Source organism: Pterocles gutturalis, unplaced genomic scaffold (assembly GCF_000699245.1).
Source record: "Pterocles gutturalis isolate BGI_N339 unplaced genomic scaffold, ASM69924v1 scaffold20917, whole genome shotgun sequence".
NCBI classification, from domain to species: domain Eukaryota; kingdom Metazoa; phylum Chordata; class Aves; order Pterocliformes; family Pteroclidae; genus Pterocles; species Pterocles gutturalis.
Window position 1 is genome coordinate 39,627 of NW_010113441.1, and position 19,206 is coordinate 58,832.

General features: G+C 38.3%; 2 protein-coding genes across 2 annotated transcripts in view; one reads left to right on the top strand and one right to left on the bottom strand.

Annotated features, from left to right (window-relative positions):
- The window catches only part of FBXL2 (F-box and leucine-rich repeat protein 2), a gene marked incomplete at its 5' end in the record, with an annotated part of 28,487 nt that extends 27,457 nt beyond the window's left edge, over positions 1-1,030 (top strand). Inside the window, one exon of the mRNA XM_010074511.1 lies at positions 406-1,030. Coding sequence (XP_010072813.1) covers positions 406-513 — 108 coding nt within the window. The remainder of the gene's footprint in view (positions 1-405) is intronic.
- Positions 1,031-2,603: 1,573 nt separating this feature from the next.
- UBP1 (upstream binding protein 1 (LBP-1a)) lies at positions 2,604-16,483 on the bottom strand. Its single transcript, XM_010074512.1, has 14 exons — positions 16,355-16,483; positions 14,576-14,681; positions 13,859-13,965; positions 12,267-12,419; positions 12,004-12,114; positions 11,347-11,454; positions 8,351-8,454; positions 8,118-8,172; positions 7,845-7,938; positions 7,221-7,311; positions 6,933-7,042; positions 6,234-6,376; positions 5,649-5,700; positions 2,604-4,442 (listed from the first exon to the last, which is right to left on the bottom strand). The coding sequence occupies exons 1-14, from the start codon at positions 16,481-16,483 to the stop codon at positions 4,405-4,407; spliced, it is 1,401 nt and encodes a 466-aa protein (XP_010072814.1). The 3' UTR covers positions 2,604-4,404.
- Positions 16,484-19,206: the final 2,723 nt, after the last annotated feature.

Genomic DNA, 19,206 nt, shown 5'->3' on the forward strand with positions numbered 1-19,206 from the left:
AATACACCTTAATATACAGAGCCAGGAGCAAAACATCTGCATGGAGATTTCTGTTCATGGGTTGTAGGGCCTTCAGTCACTGGAATCCAGCCACAAACTTTTCCTCCCTCTGTTAGGTCAGGGACCACCCACCTTGGGGGGGCGGGGGGCCAGTGTTTTAGTCCTAATGTCAAACTTGTCTGCAACTTCGTATCCCAGATTTGTGTCCAAACGCTTTCACAATTGGAAACTCATCCCTGATAGTACTGAGGGCAGATGCCCTGGACTGGTATCAAGCGTGTAGATGCTTTTCAGCTAACCGACTTCAATGGGAGGCCGCTTGCTGGCAGTAAGGGAGGTGTACTGCTTCTTTTTACGAGTTATGTTTATTTCTGCCCCATTATGATGCAGACTTTTCATCCACAGGCTCATCTACCTCACGTGAAGGTTCATGCTTACTTTGCTCCGGTAACTCCCCCTCCGTCAGTAGGAGGGAGCGGACAGCGCCTCTGCAGATGCTGTATTATTCTTTGACAGGAAGTGCAACCACACATAAAATTTTGTTGTTGATGATGAACAAAAGAACAGGACTGCAAGTCAGCGGAAGGAGTCAGTTTCCTGGCAGTCCTAATGGTGGTGTTTGGTCATCCGGTTTTGTGACGAGAAAAGCATTTTTGTCCAGGTAAAAATCTTAATGTAATGTGCAGCTGTGGATTAAGTTGGTGATGCTTCGGTTTGTATTGTAACTCTTTCCTTCTGTTGGCATGAGAACTGAAGTACCGTGTAAAATGTGGGGGCATTTCAGCACAGCAGCTACTTGATGAGAGTTCACTGAACTTGGAAGTTAATTTGCGTTTGTAAGCACTGCTCAGTGTGATGATCTGCCGTAAGGTGGGGCTGAAGTCTGTCACACCAAGAAACTGAACCCGCTTGTCTGTAATGTACACGACAGATTAAGTATCAGGTTTAAGGACAAATCAGCTTTAGCAGATGTTGACCAAAAAAAAAAAAAAAAATGCAAGGTAATCATAAGCTCTGACAGCAAAACAGCTTATACTTTTCCATGATTCAGCTTTGTATTTAATTACGTAACACGACATCATAGGTAATGTCAAAAGGTGAGATAGTACCTCAAGATAACTATATAAATACTTCCCAAGTTGTTGAACTTGGTTCTGTTGAACTGTGTGTTAGTATAAAGCTTGCCCGTCCCTGAAGCACGTTTTCTGCCCCATGCCATCGGCCTTTAAAAGGACTAAGAAATCCACTGTGGCAGAGCTCGTGCACGTGGCTGTAAGCGGCTGCCACACTTGTACATGGTGCTTACTGCAATGCCCCTCCTGTGCGTCCTCAGTTACCGCCTGTCTGTAAGGAAAGGACGCAGCAGTTCTAGAAGAGGGGTGTGTTGTTCATGCTTTTCTACAGGTGAAGAATGGAAATCAGGTTCAGGTACAGGAACTATGATGGAGGGAGGAATTCAGTTCCAGCTGGTTGTTCCTCCCATTTTAGGGACACGGCAGGCAGGTGGGCAAACAGAGCTGTAGGCAGGAGCTGAACCAAACCAAACCTGTGGTTTTCAAATGTAGTAAAGCCAAACTCTTTACATTTGGGTTATTTAAGAAGCTGTAAACTTCTGAATGATGATAATAATAAAATCTGTGTATTAACTCTTAAGGCCATGCTTCCATCCTTAGTTTTTCAGTGCTAGAGGGTTAGATAAACTTTTTTTATATTAAGCAACTTGATTAGCTGAGATAAACTACTCAACAGTTCAGAAAGATTTTTTGTGTAAGATTGATTGTGTCTGTGTGTGTTTTAAGAGTTCAGGGCTTGTGTGTTTACTGGAAATTAACAGAAATACTGGCTTAAAAAGCAGTTGGAGAAGCTACTACTGGATAGTACTGCAATTTCCCCAAAAATTTTAAGCTACTTTTTACAAGGAGCATGAACATGAAGAGACTTTTATGGACAACAGCGGCTGTTGTGTTCACACTTCACACAGTTGCAGACAACAGGGCCGGTGAATTAAGATCTCACCTTAGAGGATAAATTACAGATTAGAGTGCAGTACATGGATTTCTTTATTACTCCAAAAGAAGCCAGTCCGGGCTTGTTTTGCACAGTAGTGGAGGAGTGTTGTTACAATCATACTTATGAGTTCTATTCAGACACTGCTGCAATGGAGTGTTTTAAGCAGATTTTATTCTCAGCTGTACCAGGGAAGTCACTGGTATCCGTATGTCAAGATGTGTTGCCTTTTGTTGGCTCATTTGTTTTCCAAGATCATAATGAACCTTGTAAGTCTGTTGCATTGAAGATGTACAAAACCAAATGGAACCTACTCTTATCCAGGACACCTAAATAAACAATCAACTGATGTTAAATTTAAATTTGTTTCCCTTATTTCAAATTTAATGCAGTTTTCTATTAGAAGCAGAAGATCTATGCGCACGTTGGATGGTGGATGAACTACAGCGCGGGTTTGCTTCCATTACTGACCTTTACTTACCATTACTGCTAAGGTAGGTCTTACAGTTAATCTAAAACATAACAACAGAAGGATCTCTAATGTGTGTGGGGAAAAAAAAAGTAAACAAAAAGAAAGCACATTTACAAAATTATTGAAAAACATTTATTATACTTAAATTGAAATGTGTACATCTTATTAAAAAACAAAAGCAATTTGCTGGTGCCATAATTTAATTCCAATTTCATGTGAGGTGGACAAACTACTGTACAACTTTCAATATTCTTTAAAATTCAATATTTGGATACTTTCCAATCAAGGATTTTTCCACTTTTATAAAACATTTGGATTTGAACAAGAGTTGGTTCAAGAACATACTAGGACCAAACAATACCCAAAGATGAACAAATTATAGGCAGAAATGTTTAAGCACATAAAATTTTACTTTCAGTGCAGAAAAAAAAAAAAGGTAAAGAAACTCTAGCTTTGATGAATTTAAATTTTCAAAATGCTACAGCTTTTAATAAGCGTTTCTGCTAAGCACTTGAGCCAGTTATGAAAGGGAGAATGAAAAAAATCAAAGTTGCTTTTTTTTTTACATGCTGTAGTAGTTGCTTACATTGAACTCTGCAGCATAAAAAGCAAACTACTCCCAAGCTTTTAAGCCAGAGATCAAGGTGGAACTTCTCAAAGGTACAAAATGACAGCTGTGAAACTGTCACTTAATTCCTTTTGAAATATTCCCCTTGAAGTACCTAACCCATGGAAACTTAATGTTAATGTAGGAAATGCTGTGCCATGTCTTTACATGAAATATCCAAAATATTGAAAAAGCACATTGCCTGTTTCAAAGGAAATATTTGGTCATATGGAAGAGGCACTGTAACAGCTGTACAGTATGGAACAGAGGGCAGGGAAAGGACAACAGAAAAGGTAAGAGATAGTTGTCCGTAATGGCAACTACAGCAAGGCATTTACCTGCTGGTAAGGAGACTAAAATGGTGAATACTTAGTGTTTTTTAAGCAATTTATTTGACATTGCTGAAAGCTATCACAGCCCCGTGGTGCTAGTGGGTCATCTTCCCTCATCAACATAATTCCACTAAATCATGAAAATCCACCTCTCGCTGCTAGTATTTGTAAACCCACGATTTTACAAGCAAAGAGTTAAAACTGCAGCAGTGCTCCGCAGAGAACCTAGAAAACTAAACATAAAGGATGCACAGGCAATTCTTTTCCATTAAATTTGTTAAAGCAAAACACAGTTACTTGGTACCCCATAGGATTTGTATTAATCCCTCCAATAAGGTACTATTGAGAATGCAGTTTGCTGCATGCATATATTGCATCTGTCTAGGGCTTCTTAAAAGCCCTGTTCTGGCATTTACACTTCTTACATACACTCTTATACACAATTTACACGGGAAGCTGTTTTGACAGCTTTACTCGCAAAGACCCGACAACCTGATCACTATCAGCTTAACTACTCATCTCCACACAGATTAATATGTGCTCTGCTAACATCAAAAAATAAAACCAGCGTAAGGTACAAGCAAGTAATAGACAAACTGGCACAGAAAGGTAAATGCCCCAAAATGAGTTTACATTCTTCTCCAACTGGATACAGGTAATAGAAAAGCTGCAGTGCTTCACTTCTAGAAACTGTATCTACTGGCCGTGATTTGCCTTATTTCCGTAAAGGGCAAGCACCTTTGCTCGCATTGTCTCCCATGCCTGTACGTAAGCTGTCATGGCATTATACCTCTCATGAGGACACTTAGCTATGGCAGTGATAAGAAAGTTCACCTCTCAAACAGCTCATTAGAAAGGTCATTTTGTGTTTTCAATATGAAACATCTTATATGGTGAAGTTAGATCCTAAGGTTTTGGATGATCTTCATAATCTTTAGGCAGGACCTCATTCTGCATTGGAGGATCAGTCTAGCAGTTGTGTGACATCACTTCAGGATTATATGGAAGCCTTCACCATTTTCAGCTGGAAAAGAAAAAAAACTGTCAGTCTTTGTAACTCAAACCATAAATACACTAGTAACCAAGGCACCAAAACATCAAAGCATGGGCTTGGTTTTTACTGTGTACATGTGGTTCATTACTACTATGAAATACTGAACTTGACATTTCAGTAACCTGCTATTCAGACTAAACGCTTGAAGAATAACTTCTAAATTTCTTTGCAGTTATTTCTGAACTCTTCCTACTATGCATTAAACCCATCTCATGTGACAGTGACAGTTAATATCATAGGAGGAGTTGTATTGGTCTTGCAGAAGGTAAATCCTTAGCATGTTTCTAATCATCTATTTTGTGATGCTCAGCCTTAAACTAGAAAGTCAAATGAAAACAGTGTCAAAAAAAACCAAACCACTCTGTGGATTTTATGCCTAGAAGCAGCAATACCACCAAAAGGCTTCACAACTGAGACAAATAACCATCACTAACAAAGTGAACAGATTTTATACTGAAGAGAACAATTAGTTTCAAGTTGGGATGCTGGTAAAGTGAAGCAGACTTTAAAAATACAGCTCATCTACAGCAAAAACATAGCTTGTGAAAACTTCCTACTTGTGCTGAATACACTTTTCTGCCTACTGGATGCAGGTTTTTGTTCTTTTTTTTCACAAGTCAGCCTTCACTACATCTCCCATTACTCTTTCCTTCAGGAAGTTTTACTTTAATAGTGTTCTGCTTTAAAGGCTGACAGAGTTGACAGGCTGAGGGAGTTAGGCTTGTTCAGCCTGGGGAAGAGAAGGCTGCGGGGTGACCTCATTGCAGCCTTTCAATACCTGAAGGGAATCTACACCCAGGAGGGGAGTAAACTCTTTGAAAGGGCCGACAATAGCAGGACTAGGGGAAATGGATACAAGTTGAAGGAGGGAAGATTTAGGTTGGATGTTAGGGGGAAGTTCTTTACTAGGAGAGTGGTTAGGCCCTGGAACAGGCTGCCCAGGGAGGTTGTGGATGCCCCGTCCTTGGAGGTGTTCAAGGCCAGGTTGGACGGGGCCCTGGGCAACCTGATCTAGTAAATGTGTATGTTTGGTGGCCCTGCCAGGCAGGGGGGTTGCAACTACATGATCCTTGAGGTCCCTTCCAACCCGGGTCATTCTGTGATTCTATGATTCTATGAAAGGCTCCTTTGTAGAATAAACAATTGTGTTTTAGACTGTCAGAAAAGACACCATACCTTTTATTGTGGTGAATAAGAAACAACTCTCATCTTGAAAGTTTTGAACCATCTACAAAAAAAAAAAAAGTTTTGAAACCCTCCTGAGTATGACCAATGCAAAAAAAAAATAGATCAGACATTAAACACAGCCCTTCATAAGCAACTGCGTATTTTGGAGTTTATTCAATGACTAACAAGTACATACCAAACTAAATTAAAATATATTGCTGTCAAAATACTTGTTCATCATGTGACACCCCTGTTGACTGTGTTTTTGGAACTCTAAAAGTGTAGCAGGTGCTTGAATAAGCTGAGTTCAACAGTACTTAAACGCTCCCTGCCTTTGGACATGTTCAGAATAAATACATCCTCAGTAATTACTGCAGCACAGCAGTTGCCTTTCTCTTCTCATAATTTGAATTTATTCAGGTAGAGTGACATTTTAAAAGATCCTTCTGCTCATTTTAATGTAAAGGAAAAAATACTCTAAATGTCAGAAAATACTAGGTTGCAATACCAAACAGAAAAAAACAGCAATGAAGCAGCAAGCATAAGAAAAATCCTCCATTCTATTTAAGAAATCATAAATAAAATTTCCATTACCTGATCACTAACAAGGATGTGGATACCTGTGGGACCCTGTCTGTAAACCTGGTTGATCTGATGCAAAGGAATATTAAATGCCAAAGCAAGCTTGCGGGTGACTTCTGAAGCTGTCATTTCTTCTAAGTAGATTGCATGATAAACTACAAGAAAAAATAATTATTTAAATAAGCACAGTCCTAACTGATAACAAGTAACTATATGAAAAAAAAAATCTGAATTTGTTTATCCCTTAGCTTTAAAAAATTTTAAAAGCTAAACACTTTTCCTTGACCAAGCCTACAGTTTGAGTTCAGCTGCACAGAAAATGACAGCAAAACCCAACAACATGGGAAAGAATCCAAGTGTTTTATTTGCACATAGCTTTTATACACACCTACATTTATCTGGTTAATACCTTGGCTGTAACAACATAGCACATCTCATTTGGGAGCTCCTTAATTACCACATAACTAGTTAGTTTTATCAACGGACTTATAAATCAATCAATCATTTCACCTTGAGAGGTTTTAAGGTTCTGTTCATCCCATGCAGTATTACAACAGCAATGTTGTTCTGATTACAACTTCCTATGGTTTCTCTGTACACTAGAAACACAAATTCAGCCTCTTCACTATTCTTTTTTCCTTCCCATCTATCTTGTTTCAGACTTTTTAAGACACAGCAATGGTAAGCTAAGAGCCCCCCCCTGCACCATACCGTATATTGCACCATTGCTGCTATCGCCATTGCCTGCGTCTGGTCTTTCCAGTTGTATGCTCCGTAATGGCTCCTGACAGACGTAGATTGTTAAACGGGGCCTAACAGACCTGCAATTCAACAAACCACGGATCAGAGAAAAGGTGCCTTGCCCTGGAAATATGGAAACCGATATGCCACGAATGCAGGTTTCTGAGCCCTGACTTCCCAGGTCTCCCAGTTCTAACGACAGGGGATTCTAGTAAATGTCAGAACAAACCCCACTCAACCCCCCATTCCCCATCTCACCTGGATTTCAGTGCATTATATAGCCGAATTCCATCGGCTGGACCACAGATTTGTACCAGATCTTCTCTTGTCAGCTTTAATAAATCAGCACCTGAAGAAACATGAGGACTTTATGAAGACTGTTTTAGAACACCTATACTTTAAAAATAAATTGACAACCATCGTGTCATCACAGAAAACCTGAGATGGAATTTTACTCCTGGTGTGTACTGTGTCATCCCAGTCTTTGCACAATTACATGGAAGGTTAAAGAAGCAAACTCCAAATTACAGCCCCAGATTGTGCATCTATTGCCATTTCTTGCTTCCCTACATATAGTGGAAAGTACACTGACACACATTTAAGGAAGAGCAATCAGACATTCTGTTGAAATTTTAAAAAAATAAAAAGGCAAATATAGGTAGGTAGAGGTATTCTCCTGTTGCATGGCACTGAAACACAGCTTGATACAAAAAAGAATTTGCTATTTCTGTGAATAAGACGATGATTCACAGCTTCAGAGTTTGGAAGGATGAAAGCTTCATACACTACAATGAAATCCAACACCTAAGAAAAGATCTTTCCCCACACAAAACTTGCTCATTAGCCCAAAGACTCTAAATAAAAAAAGTAAACTATAGATACCTGAGAAATTTGAAAAAAGCCTTGTATAGGTAGAGAACCTATGCTTGAGCAACCATTGCTGAGTTTCCTGGATTGTGGCAGAAGGATGAAGCTGCTGTAAGAAACAGGATTGGATATGGTAACTTGGATACTAAAAAAACCCCAAAACCATTAAAAACCCTCCCTCAGTTAAACCCTCCCTCAGTACCTATGAATATCAAGGTCTGTATAAATCAAATGTTCTGACACAAATACAAACACAGCCATGTTCAACACCAGAAAGCAAACACTCACATCTCCAGACCCTTGAGAGGTTCCATCTCCTTGATGATTTGGGGAGGAAGAATTGCTACAGATTAAAAAAAAAATAATCACATGATGCAAATGTCCAAAATAAATACAGAGGTCAAAATAATCTCTTGATCCCCAGTGGGATCAGAAAAAAGTTGGATTTACTCCAAAAATACTTTTGAATAAGCCTGCTTTTAAAATATTATCTTTAATTAGGATACAGAGAAGAAACCTACCTGTCTGGGACACTGTAGGTATTATGCTGAGCAGAGGTAAAAGTTGGAGCAGGAGTAGGACTGTTGTTCACAAATGTTGTAGGAGTATCAGGCCATGGTGAGCACTGAAGATAAAGAATTAAAACTGAAGTTTGTCTTGACAATACACTTTTTACTCTGATGCACAGTTCTTTCATTTAAAGCCAGGGTTTTTTCCACAGAGGATTTTGAATTGCAATTCCAAATAAAGATTCCCTCCATCCCACACATTACATGCAGCTACTCTAGGTAAAAATCAAGTTTTCTTTTATCTTGTTCTTTCAAGAAGACTCCTACTTACACTTTTTTCTGTTAACAAAGTGAAGGTATTAGTGGTGTAACTGACAAAAGACCTGTACAGATTCCTCAGTTTAAAACAAACCAACCAGCCCGCCCCAAGCCATCTGCCAAAAAAACTTCCATCCTCAAAGGGATTAAGGGGCTGCTGACGCTGCAGGTATCACAACCTGACAACAGGTGTTCAGCAGTAGGAAGTAAAAGCACAAAGCCAGATTTCACCTTGTGGATAAATTTAATGTATCTGCCCTGACAGCAATTAAATACAAACGGAATTTTCAGTAGAAGTTTTGTGAATTGAAAATTTTTACTAATTTACTGCAGGACTAAAATGATGCTCACATGTACTGCCTCCTCTAAACTGCTTGGTAAACTGGAATTTTTATGCACAAATTTAAGTTATCGCGAGTATATAATGAGCCAGCTGTCTAATTCAGTCAGTCTTTTTTGGATTTTTTTTTTTGTAAACCATCATGATAAAAGCCCTTCAAAATTAGACTATTTTTTAAGTATTCCCAATAACATTGCAAACCCAGTATTTTAAAGAAAAATACAAAACAAACAGATTTTGCTATGTTCAAAGACAAACAGACAGGAGTAAAACAAGCAAGCTGCCCAAGATAAAGTAAGCTAAGACCATGCCTGGTAAAACAACAAAGATTTTTGATGTACTTATCATCCACCAGCTAAATACCCTGTAAGGAAATTTCCAGAGTTATTGGGGGGGAGGAGAAGAGTGGGGAACAAGCATGACCTAATATTAATGGAAACATGTTTCAGCAATTTTGTGTTGAAAGATCTTTTCACTATCCACGGGAAACAGTAAATAAGCCCAATAGCAGCTGCAATCTTTTGTAAAACAATGAACAACACTTCTGTGCTGGACTCCAGCCTTCACTTGTCAGGCTAAGATTGCAAGTCCCCCAGCATGGCACATACAATTTCAGAAAAATTATTCTTGCATGCCAGTAGCTTAAAAATTAGGAGATTCTTCATCTGTCCAAGATTTGATTCAGATCAGTATTTTTGCTAGCCCGTGTGTACATGATGTCTTCGATCACATAGTCAAAGCAACCCTTTAGACTATAAGCAGTGTCATCCACACAAAGCGTGCTCTGCTGTGACAATCTAGTGTCACACAACTCTTCCTCCTATTCCGTATATTCCCATTTGTTGTTTCTCTTAAGCTCATTTTAACATTAATCTCAAATATGTTATATTACAACAGTTAGTTAAAATGGGCTTTCACTCCCTAATTCTGTGGTCCAAAGCCATAATTTTAAAATAAAAACTCAATATAATAATGTTAACTTTGTTCTTCTGAAGTATTTTGAATCCATAATTAATTGTAATTTTCTGACATTCTCTCTCTAAAGTTTAAATGCAAGATGTTTATCTGGACACACAGATGCAAGCTGTACATCCTTAGCCCCTGCTCCGTGACAAGATTCTGTTCAGCATATATTTAAATCCAGGGGCAGGGAAGAATGCACTGGTGTCAGGGAACAGCCTTTGAGCCATGCCGGAGGCATGACTGCAGTTCATGTTTCTGTCCTTCCAACCCAGCCGAAGTTGTTCACAATGAAACTCTGAGTTTCAATAGGAAGAAGACACATTTGAAATGTGTTAGGAAAAGAAAATCCCAACGCAAAGCAAATAGCCTTTCTCCTCCTATGAACACACTGTCCTACCTTGTCTCCTCTTCCAGCAAAAATGTTACTGACTATCCACTGAGACTGAATCAGTTGGTTAAAAAGGAAAAAAAAAAAAAAAAAAAAAAAGTAGTAATAGTAATTATAGTACTGCTGCAACATGCCTATTGGCTCAGTTCTCCTTTCTTCTGTCTTATAGGCTGTGCAGGGAAAAATGAGTATTTGAGCACTGAGATACTTAATTCTGAAAGGACCATCAGCAAGCTAATGATACTAATGCAGAAGGCCTTGGCCACTGGATGTAATATTAAAATAAAAATGTCACTCTGTCACAGGGAAGCATCCAACTCTGAAAAAAACCACCACAGAGCAGAAAAAAAACTGGCATTATATCCTTTACCTGTAAAGAACAATTAATCTATACTGGTGAATTTTCAGAGAAGCTTTTTTTGGTATCGGAAGACTAACTGCCCTCCATTACTTGTTCTCCAGATTAGGCTTGTACCTGGGCACACAGCATCGTCTCTAGAGAACAGGGCAGCAGTTTGATTATACACAGGACAGAGCTTCTTCAAGGAACCTATAAAATACAGGGTTCTTGCCCCAAACAACTGCAACTGTTGTGCAACTGCAGTGCAAACACTACACGGTGTTTTAAAAATACTGATGTGCACGGAAACTTGTATCGGATGTAAGTACAAACATGGAACAAAACACTAAATTCCACTGTTCTTACTTCCACTAATGACACACATACAGGAAAGCAAAAAGCTATTTCATTTAAAGTCGCAGACATGGAAAGCTCTTGACTTTTAGAAGTTACACAGTCCCTCTGCAACAGTTTAAGTGTTAGATTTAGGAAGGATTCCTTTGCTGAAAACAAACATGGAGTAATTGGTATACATAAAAGTGAATAAAATTAAGACAGAGCAATCAAAATATTTTTACTTTACATAATGGAAGTTTCTCCTATATCTAACACTGCACAAGGTATCTTGCACAATGAAAAGGTAAGCAGAAGTCCCTTACACTGCCTCGCTTTGCCAGAGAATCACCGTAGTCTGCTGGCAAAGTCCGCTTGCTGGACTTTTTCTGCTCATGTTCAACTGCATCTTCAATTATAGGCTCAAGCCTCATCTGGACAAACACCAAAGATTTGGATCAATTTCTTTTCATCATACAGTGAGGAAAGATCTAACAGCCTTTACAAACTTCTGAAATTTTTAGAAAACTGTATAGAACTCACTGATGTTTAAATAAAAAGAAAATGCAAAAACCTGCTGAGGCTCTGGCCTTAAATCCAGTAATCTCCAAAAAACACATTTTGACACTCAAATTTGGCAGATAAATAAATTTTAGATTCCCCCCTCTTTTTTTGTTTTGTTTCTTAGCTGCAAGGTTTTCAGATCTATACCAAAATACTTGCTCTACGATTCAGTACAGCTAGTCAAACAGTGTTCAAGCTTGATGTGTTTTAATACAAGCATCTATTGAGTATCTAAATGGAAGTTTACTAAACAAAATCTTAAAATTTAATGTTGCTGTTCACTGGACAAGTTTGTCAAATAAAAAGCTTGTATTTGTGTAGAACAAATTCTTCCCCAACCCGTCCAAGACTGCAGCTAAGTTACACGCTATATCTATGTATTTTCTCCTCAGTAAGCAGATGCAATTCTGTTTTGTTACCTCTGTAAGAACTGTGGTGTCATATGAAGGCTGATACTTTTCTTTTTCATGTGCAGTTCGCTTTTCCATCTTTTCTCTGTCTGTTTTCTGTTTCCTGTCCGCTCCTTTTGGCTAAAAATGAACAGTTACATGAACAAGAAAGTAGGCAGACAATGGTTTTATAATTGAAATTTGATCTCAGAAGTCAAATGGTAATATAAAGATGTTCCCCATCTTTATGAAAGTTCTGAGACACTTATTAAGGATCTGTTTTCTACTGTTACCTTGAAAACTTTGATTTGACAACTGGCTGAATGCAGATGATCTGTATATTCTCCATTTTCAGTCTGTTTAAAAGTGTCAACCTGAATCCTAAAAGGAACTCCTTTCTCTCCTCCGTGTTTACGAGGGGTAAATTCAGTGCTAATACAATGGACCTGGAAAAAAAACAACCACAAAAAAAAAGGACCCTCAGAAGTGTTCAAAACATGAATTTCATGATGTGTTACCAACATCATATACATTCTCTAAGGACAAGTAACAAATTACCCAGCCTGAGGACCAAGCTGCGTAACTAATCTTTCGATCCTTTTCATGCCCACATCAAAATGAAGGCATAAACTTTATATTTGAACTGACAGGGAAGAGGGGAAATCTCTCCAAAAAGCAAAAGTCACTACAGATTCTTATTAAATAAGAACTTGCTGGATCTTAAGAAAAATGTACATGGAAGACAACCCTATCTATCATGAACATAGCAAAAACTTTTTCAAGATACTACTGTCCAATGCAATAAACTTCAGAGTTACTTGCAATAAGTATTACCAAACCTATAGAAGGTCACTGCCTTGCGGAAGAGTTTTTGATCTCGCGTCAAATCAGGGTATTTTCAAATATGCTCAACTTCCTACAAAAGGCAGCAGACTTTTTAATCGGTATGTAATTGCCTCAAGTGCTACATATTAGTCTGAAGACTGGGTTTTTAAGCTAGAAATACCCCTACAAGATATCTAAGGAGAAAATCAGTGTAACAGAAAGAGTTATCAGTCTGTTATCACTTCTTCTGAGGAAGTGCATAAACAAAAATATTCAGCAGTTTATCTTGCAATTCTTCAAGACTACATTTTAGTAATTATGTAATTCTTGCTAGAAAAATGTCTTTGATTGTACTAGATCAAAGTTAATTTACTGACAATATGGAATTTAACCTATTTTGGCAGCTTCAATAAGAAATGCTGCTACCTCAAACTTTATACCTATTATCATTTATTTTGTAATCAAAACAGATCTGAGACAAAATCAAGCTACAAATTCCAATGCAAAACTGAACATTCTATCTAAATAATTTCCAAAGAAAGCATGTTCTATTGCCCCAAATATCAAATACATAAATAATAAAAATCCTACTATAAGGAAGCCTACCGACATGGTGAGAAACATCTTTGAATGTCTGATTTAAAGCTCTTTATAGCACATTATTTTTCATTTTGTATCCTCAAGCCAAGCCTTTGCTGAAGCTCACCACTAGGAGAGTGGACCTCTCAAATGAAAAAAGTAGTAGTTACAGTTATTTAGAGGGATATAAATTAATTTTAATATTCTGTATAACTAAATATTTTAACCATTACAGCTTTCTTCAAAGAGCTTTCTGAAAGCCTTTTATTTAAATTGGTTTTAGTAGTTTTATAAACCCAGATCAAGTTGAAAAACCTAACCAGGGACCCTCACAGAACTATGAACCTGTCGTTTTTATAAAGACGGTATTCAATGGCTACCCCAGAAATAAGAAACTAAGAAGTTTCATAGTGCAAATATACTACTGCTTGTGACCTGAAAGGCACCAAACACAGACATCCAGTCAAGTAAAGTTTCAAACCTGAATAAAAGCAGATGTACATTTTGTTGGATCCCACAAAAATTCAACTGCATTGAGCTGGCTTGGATTTGTCTTGATATCAATGACTCCAACAGACATTGGAATATCTATTAAAATAAGCAGTATATATTTCAAAATAATCATATTCCAAGAAAACACCACAAATAAATTTTAATATAAGGTTACCATCAGCAAACACAGGTAGGGTGGGAAAATGTGTTCTTTGGTGGCTTGACCGTAAGCCCAGAAACTATTTCTTAGGACTAATCTGAAGAATCGTAGTAGACTCAACATACAAAGTGCTCAAGGTTTGGGGGTGTTTTCCGATTCCAGCCCCCCTCCCCCCCCAAGCTTATGCACCAAAAACGATCAAGTTATGCAAAATTCAGAAACCACGTTGGTGCCATTTCCAAAATCTACTAGAGAAGGTTACTTTTGTCTGTTCTGCTAATTACTGTAACACTCAGTAATCAAAATTAGAAAAATTACTAAATGAATAAGGTTGCAGAATTGCCATCTTACTTCTCTAACACTTAAAGGTTTTAAAAGAATGTGAAAGTGGTAAGAATATCTATATTCAAAATATACACTATGAAAAAGAAGCACACAGAAAACTGGTCTGTTTTTTTTCACCAGCCCTAGCATAAATGTGATCATGATCAATTTAAATCTGGAAATTGAATTTCATGCAGTGGCGACAGATAGAAACAATAATACCTAAATCAAGAAGTCTGTCCCCAGGGCGGTTCCACTTCCAACCTTCTAGCTGCTGGTGCTCTGTATACTGCAACCTTCTGTCATGGAACACAACTCTTATAATACTCTAACAAAGACGAAAACAAGCATCTGATGAGCCACAAAGTTACTACGTGTTTAGAAACAGCCTTTAGATAAAGCACTAAAACATTCCAAAAGAGCCACAGTGCTGATAAATACATACTCACAGCAAAGAAACTGGCAACCATCAGCATCCCAAAATACTCCAGAACACAGAAATAGAACTGAGCAGCAGGACATATTTGAAAATGTAGTAAAAATGCAAAAGAGAATTACATATCATTGCATATTCTAAAGGTCACTATGAATTACATTCAGTGAACTGAGGAACACCGACAGCACAGCATCAACGCTGTGTAGGCAACACCAACTTATTTTGGAAAACAAACACATAGGATTTAACTTATTCCGAGAAGTGGTGAATATAGTTTGACTGTTTTTTCCAATGGGAATTTGTGAATTTTTGTAGAAATTTTTAAGAAATAAAATGAATAGAAAATTCCCTTCCTAATATTTATAAACATATTTACAATTAATCTATGGTTTTAATTTTAATTAACAGTAAGTAGTAATAAACAACTTCCAAACTATTCCAACTGTTCTAGCTGAAATATTAAACTAAAATTACTACAACACAATTAACTTTATTCAGCCAGAAGCACTTATCCAACAGTACCTATTTTTGTGACCAGTTCTGCTACAACTGTGCTTATGTCATTTAAAAAAAAAGTTTCTATTCTGCTGCATGAATGCACATGTTATACGGAGGGGAAAAAGCTGTACATGTGAATTGCTACTGAGCAAACAATACACAGACAAATTTGCCTCATCTTTTTTTCCATTAGTGTACAGTCTTACTTGTATTAACAGTGGATTAAAGTATCCAAAAAGCCCAAGAACTTTTAAATTAAGTGCCTCTTCAGGATACATTGCATTTCCTTGGTGTTATGTCAAAGGTGAGAAAGCACATGTGTGTGTGTACCTGCACACATGTACACACAAATACTGCTCCTTTTTCATGGCAAACTGGCAAGTTTGGAACTTGGAAGCATCTGCAGCCGCCTTCACCACCATGAAATGCTGTTAGGGACTACAGGAGGAACTGGTTTGTTACATAAGACCGTAATTACTGGCCAAAGGCCCTGAGAAGGAGAAAGGCAAATGTCTGCCAAAGGCCTTATAAACATATGGTTTGTCTTGAACATCTCAGTTGTACTGTAAATTGTCTGCTGAGGGACCTAAATCCTACTCCTTGCTAAGAAGAAGAAGAAGTATGGAATGACTTATGGCCTCCTTCCCTTGCTAACAAGAGATGCTAAGAAGGAAAGCTCAGCCAAAGTTAATCTAATACAGGGTCTGCACAACCACTGTCCCCATGAATTGAAAAGGTTAATTCTGCCCCTTCCCCCCCCATACCCATTCACACAATTAAGGTTCTTCCCACACAAATAAAGGAAACATCCCTCACAGTTTCCTATGCAAATTAAGGAGGCACCTCCCTCACTTCTGATGCTTATTGAAGAAAGTTAGGCAGAGACCTGAGAACTTCTGTCTATAAAAGGTGCAGAAACAATGGGAAGCTGTGGCCCAGGATCACACCTTCAAGCAGAGACCATCCTCAGATCCTCCTCTGTGAGAGACCTCCTTCCGTGAATCAGAGTACAATCAAAGGTGAAAAACTACCCTTTTTGTAACACCATCTAGAGAACTTCAGCTCACCTTCACCAGTTTTCCATTGATCTCTGGCATGTCTCCAGCCTTCCGATTATCTAGCATCCGTATTTCATAGGACTGACCTTTAAAGAGAAAAAAGTCTGTATCAGCAAAAGAGTCAGAGCACAAAGCCATTTTGTATTTCATGCACCTGAATTAGCGTTTGGTTCATACACAGTACCCAAGAATCAGTAGCTGAAGCTTCCATTTAAGAGATTTTTGTACCAAGGTTCACTTCACAGCACAGGAATTAATGAACAAAACGAAGCCTTTGGTCCCTTTAAAACTACAGATACTTTCAAAGTTTAAGTATTTCATTTTACATGAAGTGCAAGTACTTGTTTCTCCACTTTTTCTTTTGAAGAAAAACTCCTCAAAGCTGAATTCCTTTATTTTTGAAACTGATGAAAGGCAATGCACTGAGAAACATGGACTGGTCTTCTGAAACAAACTCCTGCAAAGAGTTTTTATACTCCTCATACAGTTCCCATACTACTCTCACATGTTTAATTTTGCCCTTGTGCCTGTTGACTTTGTATGATTTGTAGGCTTCTTATCATTTCAGAAACAAGCCTTTAAGAGAGCTAGTTACTCATTATTTCAAGCATGTATGAGGGAACCTGTCTTTCTAGTGAATTTGACAAACTGTTATGATTCCCAAGAGAGAAAGCTAGAAGCAACTTATTTGAACCACAGGGATTTTTTTTCTTCAAGGTGAGCAGCACACATTAATTTTCAAAAATGAATTTTTAAAATATAGGAGAAAACAGACTATTAAAACGTAGGACTAAATCAATTTCAAGACATTCACTAAGAATGCACAAGTGCAGTAAATTCATTACCTTCTACACTACCCTCTAAACTGCCTTTATGCTCTAGTGTTTACTACATTTTAAATTTATTGGCTTGCCCTACAAAGCAAAGGTTCAGCTTTTTTTTTTTTTTTAATCTATCACTATCAATAAAACTTTTGCAAATATTTCTGTTTTCATTCACCATTATTTTGAAAGGTAGTGGGGCAGGGGTGGAGAAAAAAACATTTTGATTGCTTGCTCAACAAGTGTTGCTAACCTTTTACAGGTACAAAATAATATTAAGACTGAAGATCTGATGAAAGTAAAAATGAAGGAATGCCAGGCTCAAAAATGCAAAAATAGCACGGGGAGTTTTTGAAACAAAGGGACAGGGACAGATAAGTTTCATAGATGCTACTTTCTCTGCTGTTTTCCTGGAGAGCAGCGACAGGAGCAAAGCAATACAAGGTGCTATGAACTGCCTGCTGCTCAACACTGAAACTACAGCATCCACTTTCACAAAAATCACAGAATGGCTGAGGTTGGAAGGGACCTCTGGAGGTCATGTTGTCTAAACCCCCTGCTCCAGCAGGGCCACACAGAGCCAGTTGCCCAGGACCAACTCCAGGCTTCCTCTGAGTATCTCAAGGATGCTCATCAAGCCCATACTTGATTAACTTCTCTTTGAGGATCTTGCAGGAGAAAACAGCAAAAGCCTTACTGAAGACAAGGACTTGTAGACAATATCCACTGCTCTCCCCTTGTCTACAAAGCCAGCCATTTCATCACTGAAGTTTATCAAGCTGGCCAAGCATGACTTCCCCTTGATGAATCCATCCTGACTACTGCTGATGACCTTCTTGTCCTTCATATGCCTGGAAATGGTTCCTAGGATTAGTTAATCCATCACCTTCCCAGGGTGAAAGTGAGGCTGACCAGCCTATAGTTCCTTGGCTCCTCCTTTTTGAAGATCACAGCAATGCTTGCTTTCTTCTAGTCCTCAGTCACTTCTCCTAGTCACCATGATCATTCAAAGACTAACTGGCTCGCAATGACACCTACCAGCTCCCTCAGCGCTCATGAGTTTATCCCATCAAGCCCATGGATTTATGCATGGCCAGTTTGCTGAAGTGTTCCCTGACCTGCTCCTCTTCCACCAAAGGTACATATTCCTTGCTCCAGACTCTCTCCCTGATCTCTAGGGCCTGGGATCCCAAAAGCCAGCATTGCTAGTAAAGACTGAGGTGAAGAAGGCATTCAGTACCTCAGATTTTTTCCACATCCTGTGTCACTAGGGCCCCCAAATACTCCATTAGCTCATAGAATATCTCACGTTGGAAGGGACCCATAAGGATCGAGTCCAAGTCCCTGCTCCTCACAGGACTACCTAAAACGAAATCATATGACTAAGAGCATCATCCAGACGCTCTTTGAATCTAAACCACACTCCCAGCTATTCTAATTAAAATACTTAATGACAGCAGGTGAAGTCAGGGCTTGCTTAAGTATTGCCTTAGGAAATGTCAGCATAGTTTAACAGACAGGGCAAGTGTTCCCGTTGCTTCTGGTATTCCCAATCCAGTAAACTCAGACAACTGCTGATGAAATTAAAGAGGGTATTTGCTCTCTGTGGTACTCCCTATTCACAATCCTCTTGAAAATTACTTAAGGCAAGACGCTGCCTGATAATGGGGCCAAACTAGAAACCAGACAACTGAAGGGACCAGGATTAAAACTGCTGTTTTTCTAGAGTACTTAATCCAACCATTACACAAACATATGTATCAGTACAACTCAGTGTTGCAAACAGCTCTTTAGTTTAAACTGGCTTACGTATGAAACATGTCATCCCTGAAAACTATCCCAATATATATACATAAAATTTTTTTAAACAGATATATATACTAACAGCTAAGAGAGACTTTTTTTTAGGAAAAAGTCTTAACCTAGGCAGCAAATGTGTTTTTCTGTCTGAAGTATTAGCAGAGAATGGAAGCTGGCCAACTGTCTTTTTTCTATGTTGGCTAGACAGTCTCACCCAAAGAGTTGTGGTCAATGACTCAA